General features: G+C 55.7%; 2 protein-coding genes across 2 annotated transcripts; one reads left to right on the top strand and one right to left on the bottom strand.

The window, feature by feature from the left end:
• Positions 1-8,142, top strand: CCDC9B (coiled-coil domain containing 9B). The gene is made up of 11 exons (XM_028507029.2): positions 1-134; positions 892-1,005; positions 1,277-1,384; positions 1,945-2,094; positions 2,186-2,311; positions 2,979-3,178; positions 3,487-3,551; positions 4,162-4,215; positions 4,317-4,416; positions 5,019-5,061; positions 5,145-8,142. The coding sequence occupies exons 1-11, from the start codon at positions 123-125 to the stop codon at positions 5,682-5,684; spliced, it is 1,512 nt and encodes a 503-aa protein (XP_028362830.2). The 5' UTR covers positions 1-122; the 3' UTR covers positions 5,685-8,142.
• A 5,612-nt stretch (positions 8,143-13,754) lies between these two features.
• On the bottom strand, positions 13,755-16,935 carry INAFM2 (InaF motif containing 2). Its single transcript, XM_036031683.1, has one exon. It carries the CDS (start codon positions 16,364-16,366, stop codon positions 15,902-15,904), a length of 465 nt encoding a protein of 154 aa, XP_035887576.1. The 5' UTR covers positions 16,367-16,935; the 3' UTR covers positions 13,755-15,901.
• Positions 16,936-24,499: the final 7,564 nt, after the last annotated feature.

The raw sequence follows: 24,499 nt of genomic DNA, 5'->3' as shown, positions 1-24,499 counted from the left end.
GTGCTGAGCAGCGAAGCCGGCAGGGAGAGGCCGGCAGAGGCCTGGCTCCGGCGGCTCCCGTGTCCCTCCTGCTTTAGCTCCCCCAAGGCTCCTCTGGAATTCTCTTCGTGCCCGCTGTTGCCATGCACTCAGCTGTGAGTGGCACCTCACCCTTGGAGGGCTTCTTGGGGCTGGGAGAGGGCCGGGACACCAGGAAGCCATACTCTGGGAGCAGCTGGGGACAGCTGGGCCTGGGAGGAAGAGGGCTGTGCCTAGGAGGCAGGGGACTGGGCAGGGGCATTGGTGACAAAGGAGACCCTGCAGGCAGAGAGGGAGGGACCTGGGCCTCCCGGGGTCTGACTCCCTCCTGTGCCCACGGCCAGCAGCTAGCTGCCCGGAGCGGCTGGGCGCCTGGGAGCGGCTCTTTCCCATAGGCTGGGCACAGGCCTGAGGAGTGGGGTCCGGGGCCTGGGAGCTCAGGACGGACCAGGAGCCTCTCTTTTAACTGTGGTTTTGGGCCTGGGAGCCAAAGAACTCCCTCCTCGACCTCCTGAATCCCCTGGCAACTTCCCAGTCACGGCAGGTTCCGCTGCCAGAGCCATTTATAACTCCCATTCCAGGCTGTGCTCGGCAGTGGAGCTCCCTGGGGAGCTGGGGGAGGGGCAGCCCACTGCTGGGAGCCACGGGCCTGGGTATGAGGCCCTGACCTGAGCCCACGAATGCAGAGTGATGGCAGGCAGGCCTCTTGGCGTGGGGGCTCGGGGCCTTTTGTGTGTCATCTCTTCTTTGGACCTTAGCGCTGGGCCTGGGGTATGTTCTTTGGGTGGTAAGAAGCCGGTTGGGAGGGAGAGTCTGGGCACTGGTCAGGGAGGACCCCAGCAGTCAGGAGCTTGGACCCTCTGCCCTCTGCAGGGGCCTCAAGGGGCCGAGTCCCTGATGAGCAGGCAGGAAGAGAAGGATGCAGAGCTGGACCGGAGGATAACTGCCCTTCGCAAGAAGAACCAGGCCTTACTCCGCAGGTACCAGGTGAGTGGGTTGTGCCGGGGCCTGGGAGGGCCGACGGGGTGGGCACTGCCTGTCTGGTGTGCTGGTCTCTCCCTGCGGGCTCAGCCTGGGGACAGGGTCAGGGTGGGCGTGTTCCATCTCGGAGGCTGTGTGAGGGTCTTGGGGACTCTGTGATTCGGTGTCTCTGCCCCCTGGTGTCCCACCGGTGTCTCTCTGTGTAGGCCTGTCGGCGCCTGTGTCTCTGTGCCACTGGGGGGGCCATGGCCCGTGCTGACCCCCGGCCCTCCCACAGGAGATCCAGGAAGACCGTCGGCAGGCGGAGCGGGGGGGCATGGCTGTGACCACGCCGGAGCTCCTCCGACCTGATGGCCTCACCATCACCATCAGCCAGGTTCCCGGTGTAAGCCCCACCTGGGAGACCGGGCGGGGCGGCAAGGAGGTGTCCACCCCACGTCGGGGGCAGACAACCGCTCCTGCCCCTCTGCTCCTCCCACTTACAGTTGTGGCGTACTCCCCAGCTCCCAATCTCACGCAGCCCAGGCTGCCATTGTCCCCCACCCCCAAAGGGCCACAATTGAAAGGCCAGCAAAGGGTACCCTCCCTGTACCCTTTTCCAGCTCCACAGCCCTGTACATATGCCTCAAAGCACAGGCTACTCCTAAACCCCAAAGCCCAGGGCTCAGAGCAACGGGGCTGAATGCTAGCCCCAGTGCGTGAGGGACAAAGTCCCATTGTCTGAGTGCTCTGGGTTTCCCTGCTCAGCGATGACGGGTCACTGTGGCATCTTGGGCCTCAGGGTGGCCCTAGGCCTGGATAACCTAATGCCACTGGCATGTGAACGCCCCTGGCAGTTGGCTTCTCTGTGGGCATTCCGGGGAGGGCCAGGGCTGGAACCGGCCTGGGGAACCACCCAAAGGACCCAGCCCCCAGCTCCTGGCCAGCACTGCCCTCATTCTGCAGGAGAAGCGAGTGGTCAGCCAGAACTGGGCAAGGAGCACCCGTGGACCTGGGGCGGCCAATGAGGTGCTCACAGATGAGGATCTGGAGGACCACACCTTCTGCTTAGGGGAGCGGGTGGAGCTGGCCGTGACCATGGAAAACAAAGCTGAGGTGAGCGGGGCGGGTGCGGGAAGCCCAGGTGTCAGGCGTGTAGCCTCTTCCCCCCCAGCTCGGCCACACTGCCCATACTCACCTCCCCCAGGCCAAGCGCATCGTAAGTGAGAAGCACACCAGAGCGAGAAGCCAGGGGGCAGAAGGGCCACCTGGAGAGGGCTCGGGCCGGAGCTGCTCCACGCAGATGGATGTCAGCTCGGATTCTGCACGGAAGGTATATCTTTAAGAGGGGATGAGGACGTGAATGTGGTGGTACCCATTCAGGGGAGGCCGAGAAGCTGAGTCATGTACATCCCCCGTCTGTGGGGACATGCCCACGTAGCCCCAGCAAGAATTCCTACCCCTTCTTCCTGTCCTGGTCCAGCCCCCACAATGGGTGGGCCTTGCCTTCACCGAGAGACAGGGTAAGCCAGAGGTGTGATCCAGCTCCTGACCCTACCTGGACTTCTGGTGGCAAGTGGGTGGGGACTTTGGGTGGGGCCAGGAGGGTGCAGAGGACTGGCCCCATGCCAAGTCCAACCTCTAGGTGGCAGCAGCCCCTAGTCCTGGCCCTGGCTCACAGCTGCTGGGCGCCTCCCCACTCCCGGCCTGGCCACACCCCCTGCAGCAGCCCTGTGGATAGGTGTTATTATTATCCCCATTTTACAGATGAGGAAATGATACACAGAGAGGTTTAGTAACCTGCCCAAAAGACACAGCTAGCAAGTGGATGGAAACCGTACCTATGGCAAACAGCACATTAGAGATGGAACACATCGAATTTTTAGATGGGGACGGCAAAACCTTGAGAGAGGAAGGGGTTAGTAGACTCTGGATTTCCATTCCAAACCCAGGGCTCTTTCTGCTTCTACCCCATGGTGCTGAGTGTCTTCTCCTGGCAGGGTGCCCGGGAGCCCCGGAGTCCAGGCCTGGCCCGCGGCTCAGCTCCCCACCGGCCAGTGTGGGGGCCCCTGGAGGGGGACTGGGACTATGCCCAGTGGAAGCAGGAGCGGGAGCAGATCGACCTGGCCCGCCTTGCCCGGCACAGAGATGCACAGGGTGACTGGCGCCGCCCGTGGGACCTGGACAAGGCCAAGTCCACGTGGGTGGCAGGGCTGGGAGGCTTGTCGGGCCGACATGCTGTGGGACTTGGGGTAGGGCTAACTAACTGTGGGTGCTTCTTGGAGGGCTGGTGGGACCCTCCCCAGGGTGGTGAGGGTCTGCCTGGGCCTTCAGGTCAGGGCGCTGTGGGGGCGCTGGGTCCCCCATCTTTCCTGGGCCCACCATTTCCCTGCTGCCCTCCGTTCCGGGGCTGGGGCTGGGGCTGGGGAAGGTGGAGGCAGTGTGGGTCTTGCCGCAGCCTCTATCCTCCCTGGGCCAGCAACCTGACTACCCTCTCTGTCTCCACAGGCCGCAGGGCTCCAGCAGGCCTCGGGAGGAGGGCCGGGGCCGGGGCCGGGCGGGCAGCACCAGGGGTGAGCCAATGCCCCACATCTTCCCTTTCTCCTTGGCTTTTTTGCCCCTTGCCCCCCTTCCTCTCTTTTCTCTGCCTCTTGATTTACTACTCGCTTTCAGAGCTGGAAGGAAGCCTGGAGGCTTCCAGGGCTGGAAGGACAACTTCTTTCCTCTCCCTTGCTATCAGAGGAGGATGCCATGACCTCCCTGTCCACCCTCCAAAACCGCAGCTTCTGCCCAGGGTTCTGACCCCAGAACGTGTGGGGAGAAGGCTTGTGAGGAACTCTGCGCTGGGGTCCCCGGGGTGAGAGCCCCCGTGCCCTGCCTGGCCTGCTGTAGGAGCGGAGCTCTGCGAACTGCTTCTCCCCTTGTTTTACACACGGGGAAGCTGGCGCTGGAGAGGCCACTCAGCCAGGCTGGTCACTCAGTCAGGAGGGGTAACTAGAGCACAGGGACCCCGCCTGCCTGTTCTCCAGGCCAGGGCTCGATTTAGGGGCCACAAAGCCAACAAGTGGACCAAGGGAAGGACTGACAGCTTCCTGGCCCTGGAAGAACTGGTGTTCCTGCTCCAAACTGGTGTTTGGGTCCTTCGCCACCCCACCTGTTCCCCTTTTCCTTTGCCCTACTCAGGTCCCAGGAGCCACCGGAAGCTACAGCCCCCACCATTGCCCCCTGATGGCAAAGGTGAGTTGGGAGAGAAGGAGAAGCAGGGTCGCATGAGCTGGTGCAGGAGCTGCGCTGCTAAGGCCCTCTTCTCTCCTTGATTCGTGGACCATTTCTTGCAGGTGCTACTACTCGGGGTGGGCAGTCTAGCAGATCCTTGGTGGCACCAGCCATGTGCAGCAAAGCTCGAGGGATGGATAGGCTGACTGGCAGGGCCCGAAGGTAACAGGTGGCAGGGGACAAAATCAGGGAGGCATCTGGGTTTCCTGATTGGCTGGCTCTCCTTTGCTCCTGGGAGTTGAGAACCCGCACTGGTCAGGTGCTGCTGGTCTGGGGCCTGCGCCAGCCCTCCCTGGAGCCTCTTCCCCCTGGTTGACTGCTGCCTGCTGCCTGGGGGCAGGTTAATAAGACGCAGGACGGACCGTCAGCAAAGGCTGTGGTGGCAGCAGCAGCAGCAGCCGCTGCAGCAAGAGCCTGGTGCCCAGGGAGGTTGGTGGTAATTACAGCAGCTACCTTCCCCCGGGAAGTCAGGTGCCTTTTCCAGGCAGCACAGGCAGGGACATGCCTGGAGTCTCCACAGAACTCAAGGTGCTGCAGGCTTGGCACAAACAGCAGCTGGGGACCTGGGCTGGGGCTAAGGAGGGCAGTGTTCAGAGAAAATGGCTGAATTTGGGGAACAAGTTGGGCTGGAAGAAAGCATCCAGGAGCCTCGTTCTGGCTCTGATGCCCCTGAACTCTGGGGAACGTAGGCCACCGACTACAGTGCTGGTGATGTCAGGCAGGGTGGGTAAGAGTGGGGCCTACCATGTGCTGTGTTTCTACAGGTGGGAGACAAAGGAAGAGAAGGAGGAGGTGGAGAGCCCGGAGGTGGGTGCTGGGACAGGGAGTGGGGCGGGCTAGGGACCCGAGCCCTGGATTCGCCAGCCAGCAGGGCCACTCTCTTGTTTCAGGGAAGTCAAAGCCCCGGCCAGACTCTGAATGAGAAGGAGCGTGCACAGACACAAAGCAGGACGGAGCAGGGCGGGCCCCCGAGTGGCCCGGCAGCCAGCCCAGCTCCAGCTTCCCCAGAGGGGCCAAAGGGGGAGTCAGGAGCTTCGACAGCCAGTCCGGTCCCTGGCTCTCCACAAACCTCTGACTTGGTTCCCCTTGACCTCTCTCTAGGAGGCACCAGTAGCCCTGGGCCTGGGAAGAGCGTGGGTGTGCTCAGTCCAAGCCCTGGGGCCCAGGAGAGTCCTGTGTCCCTGTCAGATGGTTCTGAGCAGCCCCTGGGGTGGGAGGATCCCCAGGCTGAGCAGGAAGTCCAGACTCGCTCTGAGTCACAAAGAGGAACAGGGCCCTTAGAACCCAGAAAAGATGGGCCTGGCAAGGCTGGGGCCCAGCAGGGCCTGGCACCACGAAGTAGGCCCCCCAGAGGAACTGGCCAAAAAGTGAGGGGCAGAGGAGGTGTGAGGGGCAGGACAGGGGTCCCTGGCCCCACAGGGAGATGCTGAGCAAAGCTCCTGGGAGCAGGGGGACCAGGCTGGGGAGAGGAGGAGAGAAGAACGCAGTCAAGAGCCTTCTTGGTGATGGGCGTCTTGCTGCTGGGGGCTTGTGGCAGTCTGGCTGTATGGTTTGGCAAATTCTCTGGCCCAGGGACATTGTGAGGGCAAGGAGCTGTCCTTCCCTGCACCTCATAGGCACACACCTCTGTGCACAAGTGTGTTTGCACCTGCAGGCACAGCCCCGGGTGTATTTCTGTGCCACACCTGGTCTCCGAGGCTGGTAAGCCCTGTCTTGCTTGGCTCTACTGCTGCCTAGGCCACAAGCTTCCCCTGCATTCCCTAGGGCAAGAAAGCAAGGCTGAGAAGCACTGAGCCCCTGGCTTGTGTGGCCTCCCTTTCCAGCTGCCAGCTTCCAGCTCCTCAGGTGGGGGCAGCCTCAGCAGCTGGCACGGCCAGGCCTGGGCCCTTCCTCACCTCTGCCTCGCACCCAGGTGGCTCACGGCCCCAGATTCAGGATGGCCAAACCAGGGGAATCTCACCAATCAGCCAGAAGCCTTTTGCCTTTCTGGGAGAGGAGGCTGAAGCCCAGAGAAAGGGAGGCCACAGTCAGCAGGGGCTGAGCTAGGGCTGGAGGAGCAGAGCTGAGGTCTGCCCTGGAAAGGCCTCCTCTCTGAGATGGGGTGGGGGTGGTTGGGAAGGAGAGGGCCTCCTCTCCCTGCAGTAGGTGGGGGAGCTTACCATCAGGGAACCCCATTTCCACATCAGGTCAGATACTGAGTGCACCCCAAATGGGGGTCCGGGAACAGTCCTGCAGCCCAGGGTCATTTCCCGCCATCCGCTCCTTCCTCCCCCTGCCACCTTGCTGAACCATGGTCAGGGAACAGCAAGGACTCAGACAGGATCTGAGAGATAAGAAATGGCGACTGCAGCGAAGGAGAGCATCAGGACTTGCCTTTCCCACCTAAGTCTCCACTCCTGCCCCTCCACTAAGGCCCCCCGTCTGGTGAATGATCCAGACTCTGCACAAGCTGTGGCTTCCTCTCAACTCAACAAACATTTCCTGAGCACCTACTACCAACAACACAGCCAGTGGGCGATGGGGACTTTGCCAGCAGGAGGGAGGGCAGAAGCCCAGTCACTGGGCAGATCCAGGCAGCACAGCAGGAGCCGTCCTTGGCCCAACAGGGGACAGGGGCTGAGGGTGGCGGTGGCAGCCCAAAGGGAGCCATGCTACCTCTGCTGGAGAAGGCAGGTGCCCCTCCCTCTCTCCCTGTGTGCACCCTTTGCCCCAAGCCCTTGCCGGGATCTCCCCACGTAGCCCCTCTGCTCTCCTCCTCTGCGGTCCTGCCATGGTTGCTCCTGTCTGCTGACCGTGCCTCCCTAGGTTCTCTGGGGAGTGTCCAGATTGTCCCCCAGATTTCTCCACTGTCAGTGTGAGGCCTTCACCATGAGGTCACAGCCTGGGCTTCCTCACTGGCTCTCATTCCACCCGCCCCAATGATTCAGGAAGTGTGAGGAGGGGATCAGATTCTTTAAAGCAGTGCTTCTCGCATGTGCAGGTGCAGAGTAGAGCAGATGCTAATTCAGTAGGTCTGGGGTGGGCTTGAGAATATGCATTTCTACTGCTTCTCCAGGTGATGCTTACGCTGCTGGTGCCTGGACCACGCTGTGAGCAGTAAGGGCTTGGGCTAGCACTTGTGGAGGCTGGTGGCCGGCTCTGCGGAGGATGGGGTGGTGCTGCCTCCGCTGGTGGGACCTGCTTGGCTTCAGACCTGGGTGGGAAACTAAGGCAGCTGGGAAGATGCTCGAGAGGCCAGTGAGTGGCGGTGCCAACTTCCTGCAGTGTGGGGTGAGGTGAAGGGGGTGGAAGAGCTCGGTGTGGGGTTGATCACAGGGATTTGGAAAGACTTGGGGACATTCTTGTGCATGTGAGAGGGAGGCCCCTGGGACATGAGCAGGCAGGAATGAAAGAGTCCCAGTTCAAGTCTTCCTCTTGCCTTCCAGTCACACAAGTACGGCTTTGGAGCACAGCCCTGGTCCTGGCGCCCGTGTCTCCCCAGGATGGGCGTGGGGTGGAGCAGGTGCAGGCAGGGCCCTTGACCGCAGGTGTTTCCAAAAATAACTGTGACCGAGGACTTGGATTCTAAGATTCACAAACTGCCACCAACCCCCAACGCCTCCAGCTGCACGGATGTGCCAAGGCACGTCTGACCCTAAGGAGCACGGGGCTGGGTAGCTGACAGAGCTCTGCTTCGGCCCTCATGGCAGGACATACACTAGAGAGGAAGCTGGGCGGAAGGGCCATGGAGAGACTGGGCTCCTCTCCCTGAGGGGGACATTCAGAAGGACCTTAGGAGAAAGGATGTCATAGGAGCCACTGGGGGCTGGAGGGGATGAAGACTGGTACAGGACACCTTCACTGGAGGAAGATTACAGGGCAAGGCAAGTATCCCTGAGCTTTAATTTTTTTTAAAAAGGAAGCCCTTCTTCAGACTAAAGGGAGCCAGCAGCCACGGGGCCACCCCTCCTGCTCCTGGGTGCAACCAGATATGGCACAGAAGGGAAACATGGGGAGACAGCCCTCTGGGAGGGGACAAACCTCGGGGTCATGGAAGGCTGTTTTTACTCTCTTCCTGGATCCTTCCTTTTGGAACCCCTTCTCCTCTCCCACTAACAAACAAGATTGATCTAAAAGTTGGGAAGTTCTTCGTGAGACATGAGTATCCAGAACCCAGGACCCAGCTGCAGGAACAGAGAAGAGAGGGCACAGAAGGTAGCAGAAAGCCAGTAGGGAGATGACAGCTTTACCTAAGGCCCCAGAACAAGGAGAGCGGAAGAGGCAGAGGCATCCCTGCCCGGGGTGCAGATCCCTTAATGGGGGAACAGCAAACTGCGTTGCAAGGGAGGCCTGTTTTCTGAGGATAGGCAGCGTGGCAGAGTGGCACAGACACGGGTCTTCGAATCTGACAGACTGAACCTGAATCCTGTTTGCCATCTACTAGCTGGATGATCTTGGTCCATTTAAGCTCGAAAAGCCTCAGTTTTCTTATCTGCAACGTGGGGATAGGAATACTTAGAAGGGTTGTTCAGAAAATGAAAGCTAAGAGTATGAGAAATATGCCTGGCCCACTGTAGGCACTCTAACAGTAGCCTAAAGGCACTTAGTAAATATCTGTGGAATAAATGAAGTAGCTATTTGGTGTGATCTCTGTCTACTTTGTTTCCCATCTTTTCCTTTACTTTCTCTTCTAGTTTCATTCTCACTGGGCTCAGCACACCCTCAGGGAAACAGGGATGGTTTCTGAAGCTTACCAGCATTCCAGGACCTGCTTTCATGCGGGGGGCGTCTAGCTGAGGCAAAGCCTCAGGGAGCAGCCCTTCTCCTACAGGGAGGGTTCTCTATTCTCACCCACCAGTGGGATCATAAGGGTGTCTTAAGCCTTTCTGCCTAACTTCACACATTGGTTCCCACAGCTCAGAGTGGTTCCTCTCTCCCTTTGTTCACATCCGTAGGAATCTCAGGAGCTTCCACCAGGGTTTACTTCTTTCATGTTGGTTGGGGCATCGTTCTGCAAAGTGAAGGGTCGCGGTTTGGTTCCCAGTCAGGGCACATGCCTGGGTTGTGGGTTTGGTCCCTGGCTGGGTGAATGCAAGAGGCCAACCAACCGATTTCTCTCTCACACATCGATGTTTCTCTCCCTCTCTTTCTCTCTCCCTGGGTCCTCTCTCTAAAAATAAATAAAATCTTTTAAAAATTTTCTTCAGAAACAAACTCCCTGGTGGAGCTTGCTCATGCCTTCTACTGTTAGGTTTTGCCACCCAAAGGAGCAACATAACTATATGTTCTTACAGTCAAGGGATGGGTGAACGGGGACCCCTGCGAGGAGGGGCTCCCCAGCTCCATAACAAGGCACAAGTTGGGAAGGTCTGACCACTAGTCGACTCTGGTCCCAGCCCTGGCCACAGGGACAGGAATAACAGGCAAAGCTGGTACCAGCCCCCCAGAAGAACAAAGAAAATGGCAAAGCTCCCCATATCTTTCTATTTTGGGCACCAAGTCAGAGGGGGTCAAGGGAATAGGAGAAACCAAAGACACCAACCACGTCATTGCTCCCTCTTGAGTCATTTATCAGTGTCCACAGGCCCCGGCAAGCATCTCTCTGAGCTCTAAGCGAGGGTTATCGGGGCCCAAGTGGAAGGGCGGACACTGCTGACCACAACCTCACTGCGGGAAAGAATTCAAGGCTGGAAAAGGCAATGAGAGGAGCCAGCACAAGGCCCAGACTGAGGCTGCTTTTCTTCAACGAGTCTGCTGGCCCACGTCACGGCCTCTCATTAAGCATCCACTTGACGCCAGGGAAGTGAAATTGCACAGACCTGGCACCAGAAGGAACAAACGTGGCACCCGCTGCTCCTTTTAAGGACGGGCCAGAGGAGCAGCAGGCCCCAGGGAAGGAGGCGAGGAAACACACCAATACCTTTGTGGGACGGGGAGGGAGGGCTCTCTCAGGCCGGCCTCCTTCTGAACGAGCTCTCCAGGGCATGTTCTGCAACTGCCAGAAGTGACCAACAACGTGGGCTTTTTCCTCTTTGCTCACCAACTCTGGCAACACAGCATCTCCTCCCCGCCCACCAGCCGGGCGGCTAGCTTCTACCAAGAAAGAGCATCAGAAGTCCCCCTCAATAATCATCTGTGAAAACAGAAACACCGTAACCCTAACCCCCAGATTCAGAGGGAAAGGTTGGGCTTGCAGTTCTCACATGTTAGTGCTCATCAGAATCGCCTGGAAGGCTAGTTGGAACACGGCCCTGGGCTCCATCCCCTGAACCTCTCATTCAGTTGGCCTGAGACGGGGCCCAACACACGGCATTTCTACCAAGTTGCCAGTGGTGCTGATGCCGACAGTCACAGCACTAGCGTGATGCTTGCTCCCTGCCCCTTCACATTTCTCTCCGCGCATCGGTTTCCCAAAGGGACGGACTGCCTTGAACACGTACCTCCTCGTGTGTGTACGCTGTGCCTTTATTCCCGAGGTCTCCAAGCTCTGTCCCATCTATTACCGGCATTCACTCTCATGCAGTCCCATTAAGTCAGGAGAAAAGAGAGGAGTCAGGGGCCATAACCAGTGGCTGCTGCCGAGTCCTCAAGCCCCGTTTCCCCAAGAGCATGCTGCCTCCCACCCAGGTCCCCATGACAGCGCGAGCTGTGAGGGCTCAGAGGCTGGATGCTGTGACAACGCTGCCCAGACTGACCAGCAGCTGAGGGAGGAGGTGGCCTCCACAAGACGGTGTGGGGAGGCCTCGACTCGTGACCCAGCACACCACGGAGGTGGCAGAGAAAGGTGTTTTTAAAAGGAAATCCTTGGTGATCAACACAATTACTTTTTTGGACAAGTTGGCTGGGACTTTTGAGGCTCACTTGGCCCACTGTAGACACTAAATAAATAGTTGTTGAATTAATGGTAGTGGTTTGTGGAAAATAATCTAAGTTAAGTTAGAACCTTACAGCTGTTTAACTGATAAGCTACCGTAAACACGGATCCCTGAAGGTAAGAAAACAGGGCATAACAGGGATCCTTGTTGGCGTGACTGTCAATTCCTCTTTACGGGGCGGGGCCCGCAAGGTGACCCTGCAGTCCTGCACGTTAACAGGCAGAACAGGGAGGCTGGTCCACCCGCTGCTCCTGCTGACCGGGCGGCTGGTGTGCACCATGGGAGCCGTGCTGTTTCCGCACTTAGGATGGAGAGTCTAGTAGAGTCTGGCTGTGCGGTAAAAAAAAGTTTTTGTTTTTCTATTTTTAAAATTAGCTCCTGGAGGCAACAAAGAGCATAACATAGGTTTTCTGGCAGCAGAAACCCACAGGCCATGTCAGCAAGTAAAACAGATGTGGCCAGAAAACTGTTGATGGATTGGGCATTTTTATAGCTCAACATTACACATAGGGCCGGACAGAGGAGACCATGAATGGATCACGTATCTCTGTCACCTCCATTACGCGCCACATGGAACACCGCTGAGGACTGGTGCCTGCGAAGAACAGGCAGGCCAAGCCCGAGTCCCTCAACTTGGAAATGCAGAAAACCACCACTAGAATGGCCAGTGCAACTGTTTTCCAGGGGTTCTCTTGAGCAGCCCATCCACTCCCTTGAACCAGATTGTGGGCTGTGGATGTGGGTCCACAAGTGGATTATGACAGTGACACCACAATGACCCGAAGAACAAGTCTACCCAACACAGTGACCAACCAGGTGAGCAGTGACAAACTCAGAGCACCTACTACTGCGCCAGGAACGGAGCGCAGAGCTCAGAGCTGGTCGTGTGAAATGAGCAAAAGTCACCGCGGTCCCTCCCTCAACCGAGTGGGGGTGGGGGCACCAGAGTGCAGCTCTTGCCCTTTTGTTACTGCAGTTACAATTCCAGAAATACCTCCATTCTCTGCAGACAGGAAGGGGAGGACAATTATTACCCCTTTTAAATAGCTGTGGTAGCCCTAAAGCTCGGGAGCTGACCTTTCAGTTCCCCTTAAAGAAACATGTAGAAACAAGTAGATGCTCTCCGCTCAGCATTTCAGAACAGGATATAAATACTCAACTAAAGAACACACTATCTTAGAATTCCCTGGTGAAAACTGAAAAATAAGGTAGACAGAAAATGGCCTCATACTGTGCAGAAATCTAGAGCTCTTAGGAAGAAAAATATTTCTTATGCTTAAAATTTCAGAGAAACACTTCTTTGTACCTCGGCATCCATGGGGGAGAGAAATGATACCCACACAAACTCAGTGTAACCAGCTTAGCCAACTGCTGGCCCATCACCCCCAACACTTCACTTTCCAAAGAGGATTATCTCTTCCTTCAAATCCAGGCTGTCAGGGAATAAGTGCCTGTGGTAACTTCTGACACAAGCAAACACCTAGAAATGATCCTGGCGGTGCAGGTAAAAAGCAGTTGAAAGTAATCCCCTTTGCACAAACCTCTCCTTCCTGGCTCAAAAGCCAATGGACAATTTTGCAGCAAATTTCTAACCCTTGAAAACAGAGCTATTCAGACCACTGCTCCCCACCAACTGGGCCCTGTTCTGTGAACAGGGCTCTTCTCATCAGCCAGCAGGTGCCTGCCACACACACGGCTGTACAGGCCCACCCTGTGAAGCCCTGGTGCAGCTGCAAAAGCCGCAGGTCACCGGCTACAGAGAGGGGGACTGACTGGAAGAACCTTGAAACTCTTTCCCTCCCCTTCTGCTCTGCCTTACCAAGACCTCTCATAGAAACCTATTGTGTAGGCTGAAGAGAGAAATAAAAGAAGGGCGGACTTTTCCACGCTCCCCTGCAGACTACAGGGTGATGTAAAAGCGCAGCAGCCACCCCCTAACAGCTTTGGAGAAGTGCAGGCCCCAGGGGGCCCTCCAACACTGGCTTCTGGTTGTGTACTGGGCAGCATTGTCTAAGAATGAACTGAGCTCAACTGCTTGCCACGTATTTTGCAGCATAACTAATCCCTCATTTTTGTGCTTTTCACCCACATGTCTTTTATTGTTTGCTTTAGGGAGAGAAAGAGCCTCACCTTTGAAGCGACCTAAAGCTTCTCTCAGCCATTTGGCTCTTTCACCTCCTCCATTGTAGACAAAGCTCTGACCACTGAGGACTCCTCAGTGTCTTTCCCAGTGTTTGCATTTCTCGAGTTATCTAGGGGCCAACGGTTTGTTTAAAGGCGAGAACAGTGATGTCCTCAGCCAGCTCACTATTTGCAATAATTCTTAATATGCATGGTGGCTGGTCCTTTAGCTTCCTTAGTTCGGCATACGCCCAGTCCTTTAAGAGCATAACTTTTTTCAACCTTTTTTAAGCTAGATATCACTGTTCTTCCAACCCCATCGTTGCTTCCCAACTAAGATGGATCCTGCTGCCCTTCACGAATCAACTCAGTCGAGCTGCACAGCACTGAGAGCAGGAGAGGGACTGTTTTCCCTCCCATACCAGTTCATCACCACCCACCACGTCTCAGACCACCTCCTCCTTCAACCTCCACGCCTTCCCAAAGAAATTCCAGAACTGGAGCAATCAACTTACACAGCTTATGTGGAGTTTTTAGAATGTATTTTTGTTCACCTGAAAAATAAAACTTTTAAAAAATATACAAGACTTTTTGAGTACAGGTATATCTTAAATGGCTGCATTATAAATAATGTCTCTGGTCATGTTCACAGCTAGAGCTGGAACTAATGTCCCGATTCCAGTGAAGGCTTTAGAGAGTCAGGAGGCCAGCAGCTGGACCTGTGAGCGGTCTCTTTAGACTCTTTGATCCATCCCAGAGTGGATTAAGCAGTCCAAAATGCAGGGGTCGGGATGGGGACAGGGGATTGGACTCTCAGATGTTCTCCTGCAAGTTCAAAGAATTCTTGGAATAAGAGATCAATTTATAAATTATTAAAATATAGGACTAAAAATTCACACAATAAATATAAATTACAGGCTATTATTGAAGTTATAAAGTGGCATTTTTATGTTTCTTCCCCTAGGCTCCCACCAAAAATTTTAAAAGGCCTCAGAGGCTTTCTAATGACCAAAGTCAAGTCAGCTGCTCAGAAATCTGCTCCAGCCAAGACACCCTTGGGGTGCTACCAGCCTGCCCCTAGGCTATGACAGCGCAGCTGCTGTTATCTCGCCTCCTACAGGACAAGGCTTAAAGCAAGGCTGTTCATCTTGTGAACTTGGATCAGAGCTAACTGGAGTGTAGGCCAGAAAACTGGAGAGAAAAACTGCTTCCAGACTCAGGTGGCTAAATTTTTGTCTTGTTTTAAAAAAGTGCCTCATTTCCCAAAAAGGAAACACTAAGGGGTTTGATATCTCGTCACTACTCACACTCAATTGCCTAAAAGCAAGTGGCAGAAGGAAATGGAATCTGAAATTGAGGATGTATCACTCTTGCTGCCCCAGAGCTAAACAAATGTCATTTCCCTTGATGTTTCTCATTTCAGTAAAAGTACAGGCTGCATATAAGTTTATCAGGAGAGGTAAAGACAAGCCAATTTAACTTTCCCACTACTGGTCTAATAACTGGCTCTCGGAGCACAATCCTGAGTTTGAAGCCCATCTTTTAAATGGGAGGACGCGTGCAAAGCTCTGCTCACAACAGATTTCATCCTAATCACAGAGCTACTCTGTCTCTACAAGCTCATAGAAGAGGGAAGGCTAGGGATGCTTACTGGAACAAGACAAGTTTTTAAGGGAAAAAAGATAAAACACTTGTGACTCAACCTACTTACAAAGTTTGCTGTTCCTAAAAAACTATGAGAAGGCCAAGGATGGAAGCACAGAGGCACTGCTCATTCCCTTCCTTTTCCCTGGCCCATGTCCAAATACTTAGGGTGCAACAGGAAACCTCTTAAGTGAGGGCACTAGGGTGGGAAAGAGAACAGTGCACTCCCCACCCTCCCTACACAGCTTCTACTCCTCTTAAGGTTTCCCACTATCCTTTCAACAAGTCTAAGAATGATTATACTCTTGTGTCATAAACCTTTTTTTCTGCAATAGGAGCGGGAGCAGGGGAAAGAGTGGGTGATGGAAAAAAGTGTCTGTGCCCTCTGGCTAGCTGCACTTGGGGCTTAGCAAATAGCCCTTGCCTGGCCCCAACAGTCAGTAGCTATCCAGAATGTGGGAGGATAGATATATACTCATATAGTTCTATGTAATTACTGCTTCTAGTGCACATGTCAACAACTATATACAGGGATCTATAAATTAAATGCATTTGTGGCCACTGCAACTAGGTTGACGTACCTGAGCTCCACTACTTTTGGTGCCCTCCTCCTTCCGAGAGCTTCAGCTTATTTAAGAGCCCCCACAACTCCCTCTTTCCCCTGAGTCTTGTGGGGAAAACCCGAGTGACCCCCGCACGTAGGATACACAAGTGTGAGCGGCGCAGAAGTGTTCCGGGCTGGGATCTCCCTACCCCTTCCCCCAACGCCCAACGCCCTACGGCTCAGGGCACCAGCGCTGCTGCACGGGCCTGGGAAGACCAAACTGCGAGTCCCGGACGAATCGCGGTCCCCTGGCTGAAGATCCAGCTGTAGGCCACTCGCCCCTACAAGCCCGCGATCGTCCTGGGAGGAGGGGCGTTCGCTCCCGTGAGGGTCACTCCAGCGGGCTCTCCGCCCCGTCCTGCTGCACAATCCAGCCTGCAGGCTTGGGGAGGATGGTTCCCCACCGCCCCTGGTGCGGAGGGGTTCAGCGGCTCCCGGGCGCCGCCGCCGCTTCCTCCTCGTCCTCCTCCGGCCCCCGCGGCCGCTCCAGCGGCCGGGCCAAGGGGCTGTCGGCAGAGGGCTCAGGAGGCGTGGGCCGTGCCGCCTGCAGCGGGGGCGCGTCGCGCGGTGCCTCACGGCTGGACGATCCCGTGGTGTTTGGCCCCACTGCCGCCGCCGCCGCCGAAGTCCCAGACGGGCCGGTGGTGTTGGAGCCGCCTGGGGGCGGGCCAACGGCTCCCCCCGAGGTCCCGGCGCCCACCGGCTGCCAGATGAGGCTGTAGTAGACGGCGAGCACGATGGCGGCCAGAGACACAGAGAGCACGTAGGCGAACACGGTGGCGAGCCGGACCCACTTCTTGTTGGTCTTGGCCGCCATCTTCGCCTTCTTGTCCCCGGTGTAGGTGGCCGGCTTGCCCCGCTCCGCCGGGGCCGCGTCGCGCTCCTTCATGGGGGGGCCCCGGCCTTTGCCCCGGTGCTCCACGGCCCCGGCTGGAGGGGGCCTGGCGGCCTGCGAGGACTAGACAAGGGGCGGCCCGGCGCCCTCGGTTCCTGGCTGCTCCACGCTCCGCCGCCGCTCCTCACGACGCCCGCCCGCAGCCCGCCACCGTGTCGCTGCAGCCGCCACCGGGGCCTGGACCAGTCACCGCCGCCAGCGCCGCCGCCGTCGTCGGCCCGTCAGCTGCTTCCCCGCCGCCGCCACAGCCACAGCCGCCACAGCCGCCCGGCTCCGCGTCCCCATCCGCCGCCGCCGCCGCCTGCCCGGCCGCCGGCCGCTCAGTCTCCAGTGGCCGCGCGGACAGCGCGCTCCGCTCCAGCCGGGCTCCCCCGCCTCGCGCGCGGGCAACAGGGGGCGGGGGAGAGCGCTGCTGGGGGCTGCCTCTTAAAAGGGCGACGCCGGGGTCCGGAAGTGCCGCGCAGGGAGGCGGGCTTCTGCAGGGCGCCGCAAGCCCCGCCGGGACGCCCCGGTACGAGAGAGTTAAAGGAGGCTGGTTCTTAAAAGGGCAACGTCGCCGCAGCCCCGCGCGGGCTGGCGCGGTGAGATGGGAGCCCAGGCGCTTCTTTAAAAGGGGAATGGCCTCGTTTGGGGCGGAGTGCGGAACGGAAGAGGGCGGGGAGGGGCGTTCGGAGTGCGGACCTGTCAACTCTGGCACCTCTCCATTCGGTCCTGTCCCAAGTGACAGGTGGAATAGCAGCAGCAGCTTCGGCCCCCAGGCCTCGGTTTACCCCCAGAATGGGGGAGAGACCACTTGTGCTCTCGGCTCGCGCCCCGCTCCACGTACCCTCCGTACCCTCCGTGCGGGTCATCCAGATCTCTTTATACCTAGCCAGCCTAGCCCACGTCCGGCGTACGCAGACAAGGACCAGTGGTTCACACTGTGGTCGTAGTGGGCCCCGTCCCTTCCCCACCGGCCCATCCCCTTCCCTGTCCCGCTGGTGGTTCAGAGCTTCGCTGAAATCTATCCGATCCCTTGTCCTCTTAGAGCCCGGAGTCAGGATGTCCAGACTTTTCAAAGCTTCAGAGACAGTACCACGTGCTAAGCTGGCTTTCCAGCCTCGCCTTCCACATTAGTGCCAGTTTACAACAGGTCTCAGGTCCCGCTTTGGGGGGCTTCCGAATCCCAGGTCAAGGGGCTGCACTGAACCCATAGAGGGGCTATCAGAGATTTCCCCCTCTCTGATCCTCTCTAGGCCTTGAAGTCTGGGCGTTTGTTCCATCACCCCCTTCCCATGTGAGGTTTGTCCTCCTTCAGGTCGATTCTGACGACCCCTCTCTAAGCTTAGACTCACATCAGCCGCTTTCCCTTGTGCCTTTCCCCCTCCTTCCACCCTCCTCTCTCCTGTCTTCTCTTCTTCGGATTCCCTCTCTACAAGGCTTTCTAGAATTTCTGGCTCCCTCCTCTTTGAATTCTACTTCCTGTGTTCCCAGAACTGGATATGTGGACCGCCTGGGTGCCTCAACTGGCTGTGGGAGACTGTGCCTGTGTGAATGTGTGTGGGGAGAGGACCATGGTCATGATGGGATTCTGTGGGTGAACAGACCCCCACCCAGTCCTGCCCCCTGTAGATGTGAGCCTGACTCCTTACTTCTGACTCTGTGGGGCAGGACCCTCTTGCCTTTCCCACTTCCCCTCATCCTCCACAGGAACCTTTGGTATCCAGACACAGTGTCCCTTTATGAGGAAGCCCCTTCCCGACACTGCTGCCCTGCCCCCAAATAAGGGTATGCAGAGGGAGAGAAATCAGAGAATCAAGGCAGGGTGGGGACAGAAAGGGCCCAAAAGGTGATCTTTTGTACATACCTGCCGACTATAGAACTTCCTACACAACACCCCTACAGAGCACTCTTCAGCCTCAGCTAAAAGACCCTCCATGATGGTGGTGGACCTTGTCCACTCCCTAAGGCAGCCTTGTCAGGCTTTGGAAAGTTCTGACCAATTACACACAGAAGTCAGGTGGCTACCAGAGCTGAGTGTGCTGATGGCTGATGGAGCTAAAGGCCTATAACCCGAGCCCTCACTCTCATTCCTGAGGCCCAGGTGTGAGTCTGCCACAGCAGTGGCCAACTGTATGCTGTTTTCAGGAGCAGCCTGTCTTTTTACTTTCTGAGAAATTTCAAGAACACTGCAAGTTTGGAGTGTGTATTGTGTTCTGTGGGCTGATGGGGAAAACACAACCACTCCTTCCCCAGCCGGCTCCCAGCTTGTCTAGCAGGGCGACCTGTTAAGTTAAAATCCCTGAGTTGTCTCTGGATGTTCACCTCTCTTCTCTGCTCCGCTCTCTGGCTTTCCTGGCAGGACCGTTCATACCAACTACAGCAAGGAGAATTATTCTGAAAAATTCCAGGGAAAGTCAACCCAAAGCCTCCTTCTGTCCTCTTTCTTGAATTCACTCCATATTTCTTCTGTTGCAAATTAAACTTCTTTCTTCTTGCTTGGTTCTCAGGGAGCAGAAAACAGCATGTCACTCTCTTCTAAGGAATAAATATACTTGAAGCACTAATTCAATTCCTCTCACTGTATTTTTCTCCAAACTAAACAGTGCCAAATTCTTTAACCTATCATCAATAAGCCCTATTTATTATCTGGATTTACATAGTGTCTTTTACCCTACGAACTCAAATTGCTTTCAGATATAATTGAGGTTGATCTCCCTAGTGCCTGAGCCATTAAGAAACCATTAGTGTATTCCTGCTGTAGGCAACTAAATGGCCCCCTAGTGGCCTGATAGTGAATGTGCTTGTCTAAGTGTCTCTCATCAGGGGGTAGGCACAGCGAGGGAAATCTGAGAATCAAGGTAGGGTGGGGACAGGAAGGGCCCCAAAGGTCTAACCTTTTGTACATACCTACGGACCCTAGAACCTCTCACACAACACCCCTATGGAGCACTCTTCAGCCTCAGCTAAAAGACCCTCCATGATGGTGGTGGACCTTGTCCACTCCCTAAGGCAGCCTTGTCAGGCTTTGGAAAGTTCTGACCAATTACAACATCAGCGACATCCACACTCTTACTATGTGCTAGGCTGCATACCAAGCATTTACATTTCTTATCTCATTGATCTCAGAATAGCCTATCAGTTACTCTGAAAGGGCTGGTGACTCATCCTGACCTGAATGGACATATATTCTGGGTATATATTTCTCTCTCTTGCCAAAGGCCTCAACCAGCACCACTCCCTAAAGGCTGAAAGAGTGTTTGATCCACTGACTTGGGATCTCACGTAATGTTGCATCAGATCAAGAGTCCCGCTTTATAGCAAAAGTGTTGTTGTGGAATCTTCTGGGCATGTCACATTCTTTGCTGCCCACTGGTGAATAGAGTTGACTGAGTAAAAGAACAGCCTTTCAAAGGGGTGGCTGATGCCCCATTTTAGAGATGGTGGGACGCGGTGCTCCAGCATCGAGTAGACACCTACCCAGTAGCTGTCATATGGCACTGTGGTCCAACAGCTGAAATACAGTGGTCCGGGGAGAGGTGGAAGGAGGGAGGAACTAATTTACTACTGACCCTTGGAGGGGGGCTTGGACTGCGTGGTTCTTATTCCGACAGTTCCAAGCTCTCTGAGTTTAGAGGATCTAGGTCCTAGAGGCGGAACACTTCCAGCAGGGGACAGAACAAGAATTCCACAAACGTTCCGTGTGGCTGCTTTCCATCCTTCAGACTCTGTGCCAAGACACCAGCAGGCAAAGAAGGGAGTCAATTCCTGGCAAAGGTACTTGACCCTGATGCTTTAGGAGAGATAAGGCTGTTGCTACATAGGGAGGTCAGGAAAGAATATGTTTGGCACCCAGGGGATGCACCAGGCTGTCACTTGGTACTCCCTTGCCAATTTCAATAGTAAGCGGACAAATTCAGAAGCTTGGTTTGAGAAGGGCGTGGTGATTAGGGGCTCAGACCCCTCAGGAATGCCACCAGGTAAGCCACGCAGACCAGCAGAGGTACAAATTGAAGGTACATAGAATCTAGAATGGGTAGTGTGGTGGGGACAGTGCTGACTATCAGTTGTGACACCAAGACAAGCTGCAGTAGTGGGGAGTCAGGACTGAGCAGAGGAATGAACTGATCAGTGATGCAGGCACGACAAAGGACGTCTCCACAGGGAGCTCTGGGGTTGGGATGACCCTCCAGACCTGGCCCCCGACTGAGGCAAGAAGGCTGAACCTTTGAATCCTCACACTGACCAGGCAGATTATCCCTAGGAAGGACTCGTGAAGTCGGGCGAGGCAACTGCTTTTGGAAGTGCCCAGGGAGAGGTTCAGCTATGAGCTATTCACTCCTGGCAACGTGGGGATTAAGTTTCTTGGCCCCAAAGGCAGGATCTGGGTGGTGCACCATAGCAACCACGGCAGCACCCCCTTCACATGGCTCAGACCTGCATGCTTGTGTGGAAATAGCTCCTCCAGACTTCTGGCAACCATTTTCTCTGGGAAACTTACAGGAAGGTAAGTAGGAGGAACTATAACCCCCTCTTCATGAGCCCTTCCTAGGGGTAATCTGCCCAGTGAGTGTGAAGATCCAAAGATTCAGCCCTCTTGTCTCAGTCAGGGCCAGGTCTGGAGGGCCCAGAGCTCCCCATGGAGACATCCTTTGTGGTGACCTCATCACTGATCAAGGTATTCCTCGGCTCATTCCTGCCTGCTTCACTCCCTCAGATGCCATATTGTTTCTGAGAGCACCTCCCAATAAACTTTCTGCAAGCAAATCTCCTCCCTGTAATGTTGTCATGGGAAACCTGATCTAAGACAGTCACTTAATTCACCTAAGATTCTAACCTTGGGGACCCAGGAGAACAAATCTCGTCCATCTGAAAGTAGACCTCCCGGCTGCCTCTGTCTCCTAAGCCATGATTCCCTCCACCAGGCCTCACAGAGTGTTGCGTGTGTCCTACATCCCGGCTGTCCCCCACCAAACAGCCTCCAGCTACGTAAAGCAACCGAACTGCGGTCTCTGAGTACATCATGCCAGGAGGGAGAATGTGACTGAGTCTTCCTTGGTTCTAGAGCCCTAGCTGCATGCTAGAACCAAGGGTGAAACCCTTTAGAAACCCGAATTCCTCACCTTCCTTCCCCGCTCCCCACTCACCCTTCCTGATTCAGAGGGTCCGGTGCAATCAGGAATACACAGTGTTACCAGAGCTTCCAGGCAATTCTGATTGATACCATGATGGAGAGTCACGGGGCTCAGTACCCACTTCAGTTCAGGAGCCTAAGAGGCTGCCCGAGTTTCTGGCAGCCTTTCTGTTTGACTCACAGGGAGCTGGCTGTCAGCAAGAACCCTCAGTTTTCTTCACACTCGCTTCTGCTAAGCCGCCACCTCCCCGCCCTGTCCTTGTACACTTGGTGCCTTGGAGCCAAGCCCAGACCTCTGGGTTAGGCCCTGTTCATTTCACCTTTGAGGTTCAGCCTGTTACCACAACAGGTCAGGGTGTTTTCGGATCCCGTGTGTCTCCCAGCATGTCCCCTGTTCTCACGGACTTCCTGCTGTTCACAACGTTGAGGGGTTTGATCACTGTGGTTCTGCCCAGGTCCTGATAAAAAGGTGGATGAGGACAGAAATAAGGACAGAAGCAATCAATCTTTCTGAAGGCTGTCCTCATGAGCAATGCACCATGCCCGCCTGGCAAAGGACAGCATCTAACCTATTTCCATCCCGCTTAGGAAAATGGGTCCATTTCACAGATAAACAAAGGCAGAGAATATAAGTAATGCGTCTAAGAATACCCTGCTGGGGCAGGGACCAGTCCTTTCCTGCCAGCTACAGCTCTTCTCTCAGGGTTGGCCCTTCTGATTGGAAAGAGAGAGATTTTTAGAGCTGGAAGGGATCTTAGAAATGATCAAAAGCTTAACAGTTTTGAGAGCTCAGGTGACTTGCCAAGATCACACAGCACACCTTTCCTCTGTTTCGTACAAAAATCTGGGTTTGTTGAGAATGATCCAATGTTCGGGCAGCTACATCTCCAGGTAAGTTTGTTCCAAAATGACACTTCAAAGGGAAGTGTATGTGGGACTGATTCTTTTCCACTTCTAAATCCCAGACGGTTCCTTCTGTGATTCTAGAAGGGCTTGGTTTGGGAGGACAGGCAACATCTTCCTCTTGGGCTTCTACCAAGAGCTTCTGTTTGCCTCTCCTCTCCTGCCTAAGGGATTAGAACTTCAGCACCTGCTGCCCAGCGTGTCCCCTCATTCACACTCAGCTCTGACTGCGCAGAGGGTGGCCGGACCGAGGGCCACAGCTGGACATACAGACAGGCGATGGACGATGGACGGCTCCTGGTCCTCACCCCCAGTCTGCCTCATCAGCGGTGGGGGCCGTGGTGGCGCAAAGGTGGTAGGAGGTTGGCACTTGACTTCACACGTCCTGGCCGCTTGGAGGACAGCCTGCCTCAAGCCCACAAGCAGGAGCAGTCCTGACTCAGTCTGCCCTGGGAAGGTGGGTCCAGCCCACAAATTCACACAAACTGCTGGGGATAATATCCAAAGAACAAGTCAGTGAAGAATATATACTGAAGAAGAAGTAATAAGAAATTGCATTTCTCCTGTCAGTGTCTGTTAAAATAACATCACAAGTGGTTGGGTTCAGAGAGTAGTGAGTGTGGCTCCATGTGTCAGGCTGGGAAACAGACCCCAGATTGAACAACATGGGCCCCTGAACCCCGCTGCTTCACCAGGTGAGTCATGGCATCATGTAAGAAACCCTCCTAACTGGACTCTCTCACTGCCTGGTAACTGGGTCACCTGAAGATATGAGTCTAGCTTCCACCACTGGACTTCTCTGGTAAACAGGTTGGGAAACCAAAGCATGAAGGCCCCACACAAAGCTGCCTGGTGAGCGAGTGAACCTGGGACCTGCCCCTGGGGCTTCAGGCTGCCAGCATCTCCCGAGGAGGCAGCAGCGTGTTGACTGTGAGTTCTCAGAGATTTGGGTGGCCCAAAGCTCACACACGCCAAACTCTCCGGGGTACGCGTCTCCAGGGATCACAGCTGACACAGGCCCTCCAGCGACTTCCCTGAAGATCTGCTTTCCGTTGATCCCAGCCTTTCCGCAGGAGGCACACGCTTTCTAATGGAAGCGAGCCCAGTAGGGGGCATCCTCACCCTTCCACCTTCTGCCCTGGGGAGGGGGCGGGGTGAGGAGAGATTGGCAGACTGCCGCCCCGCCCCCATCCCCGCTCCGCTCCCCAACCCCCAGCTCAGCTGAGGAGCGCAATTCCCAAACCGGGTATTCGCGTGACCTCCTGATTTTTCTCCACGTCCATGCTACTGTTATTTTATACAGTATTTTTCTTTGTCGATACACGTTTTTTAAAACCCCCAATGTGTTTTTAAAAGAAAAAAAAAGGCTTATTTGATGAAGGTTTTCCAAACTTCCCTCAATGTGTGCATTTCCTGCATTCTGAGGGCTACTTCGCAGGACACGGGCAGGAAAAGGCAGGCCCCGTGGAGGCTGCTGTTGGGGGTCTCACAAACTGGTCCAGGCGGTGCCATCATCGGGTAAAGACGGGCGAGGGTTTGTTCTGTGGATTCACAGCCTCAGCCTGCAGAGCCGGAGAATGGGAGGATCAGAGTGAAGAATCCTGAACTCCCTGCCTCCCTGCGGCACCCCCAATGCTAAGAAAGGAGAGGAGCCTGCCAGTCCCTTTCCTTCCCCAGGGTGAGGAAGACAGAGGGAATTGTCTTTCCAGCTCCATAGTGGAGGGACGGCTGAGGCTGGAGGGCAGATAGGAGGGAGGGACGCGGGTACAGGACCAGGGGTGGCAGCAGGTGACAGGTGCAGGGGCTTTGGGAAGGATCAGGGATTTCCCTTGCAAAATCCATTCAAACAGACTGAGGGAACCTGATCCCAGGGAGGGAATCAGACCTGCAGAGACACCAGAAGGGCCCCCAGAGGGGCCCAGGGTTGGACAGAAGGGGGAAGAGAAATGGGGGGAGGAGGGCAGGCTTGGAGAGAGGGGAGAGGGGAGAGAGAGGATGAGCCCTGACGGGAGAGGGCAAGGAAGCTGGGGGATTCCCAAGCTGCTTCCACGGACTCAGTCAGGCCTTGCTCCAGGCTCTACCCCAAGAGTCCTGGAATTGCTCTCCTAGAG

Source organism: Phyllostomus discolor, chromosome 1 (genome assembly GCF_004126475.2).
Source record: "Phyllostomus discolor isolate MPI-MPIP mPhyDis1 chromosome 1, mPhyDis1.pri.v3, whole genome shotgun sequence".
NCBI classification, from domain to species: Eukaryota; Metazoa; Chordata; class Mammalia; order Chiroptera; family Phyllostomidae; genus Phyllostomus; species Phyllostomus discolor.
The sequence above is the reverse complement of the archived record's forward strand: the minus strand, read 5'-3'. Positions and strand labels throughout refer to the sequence as shown.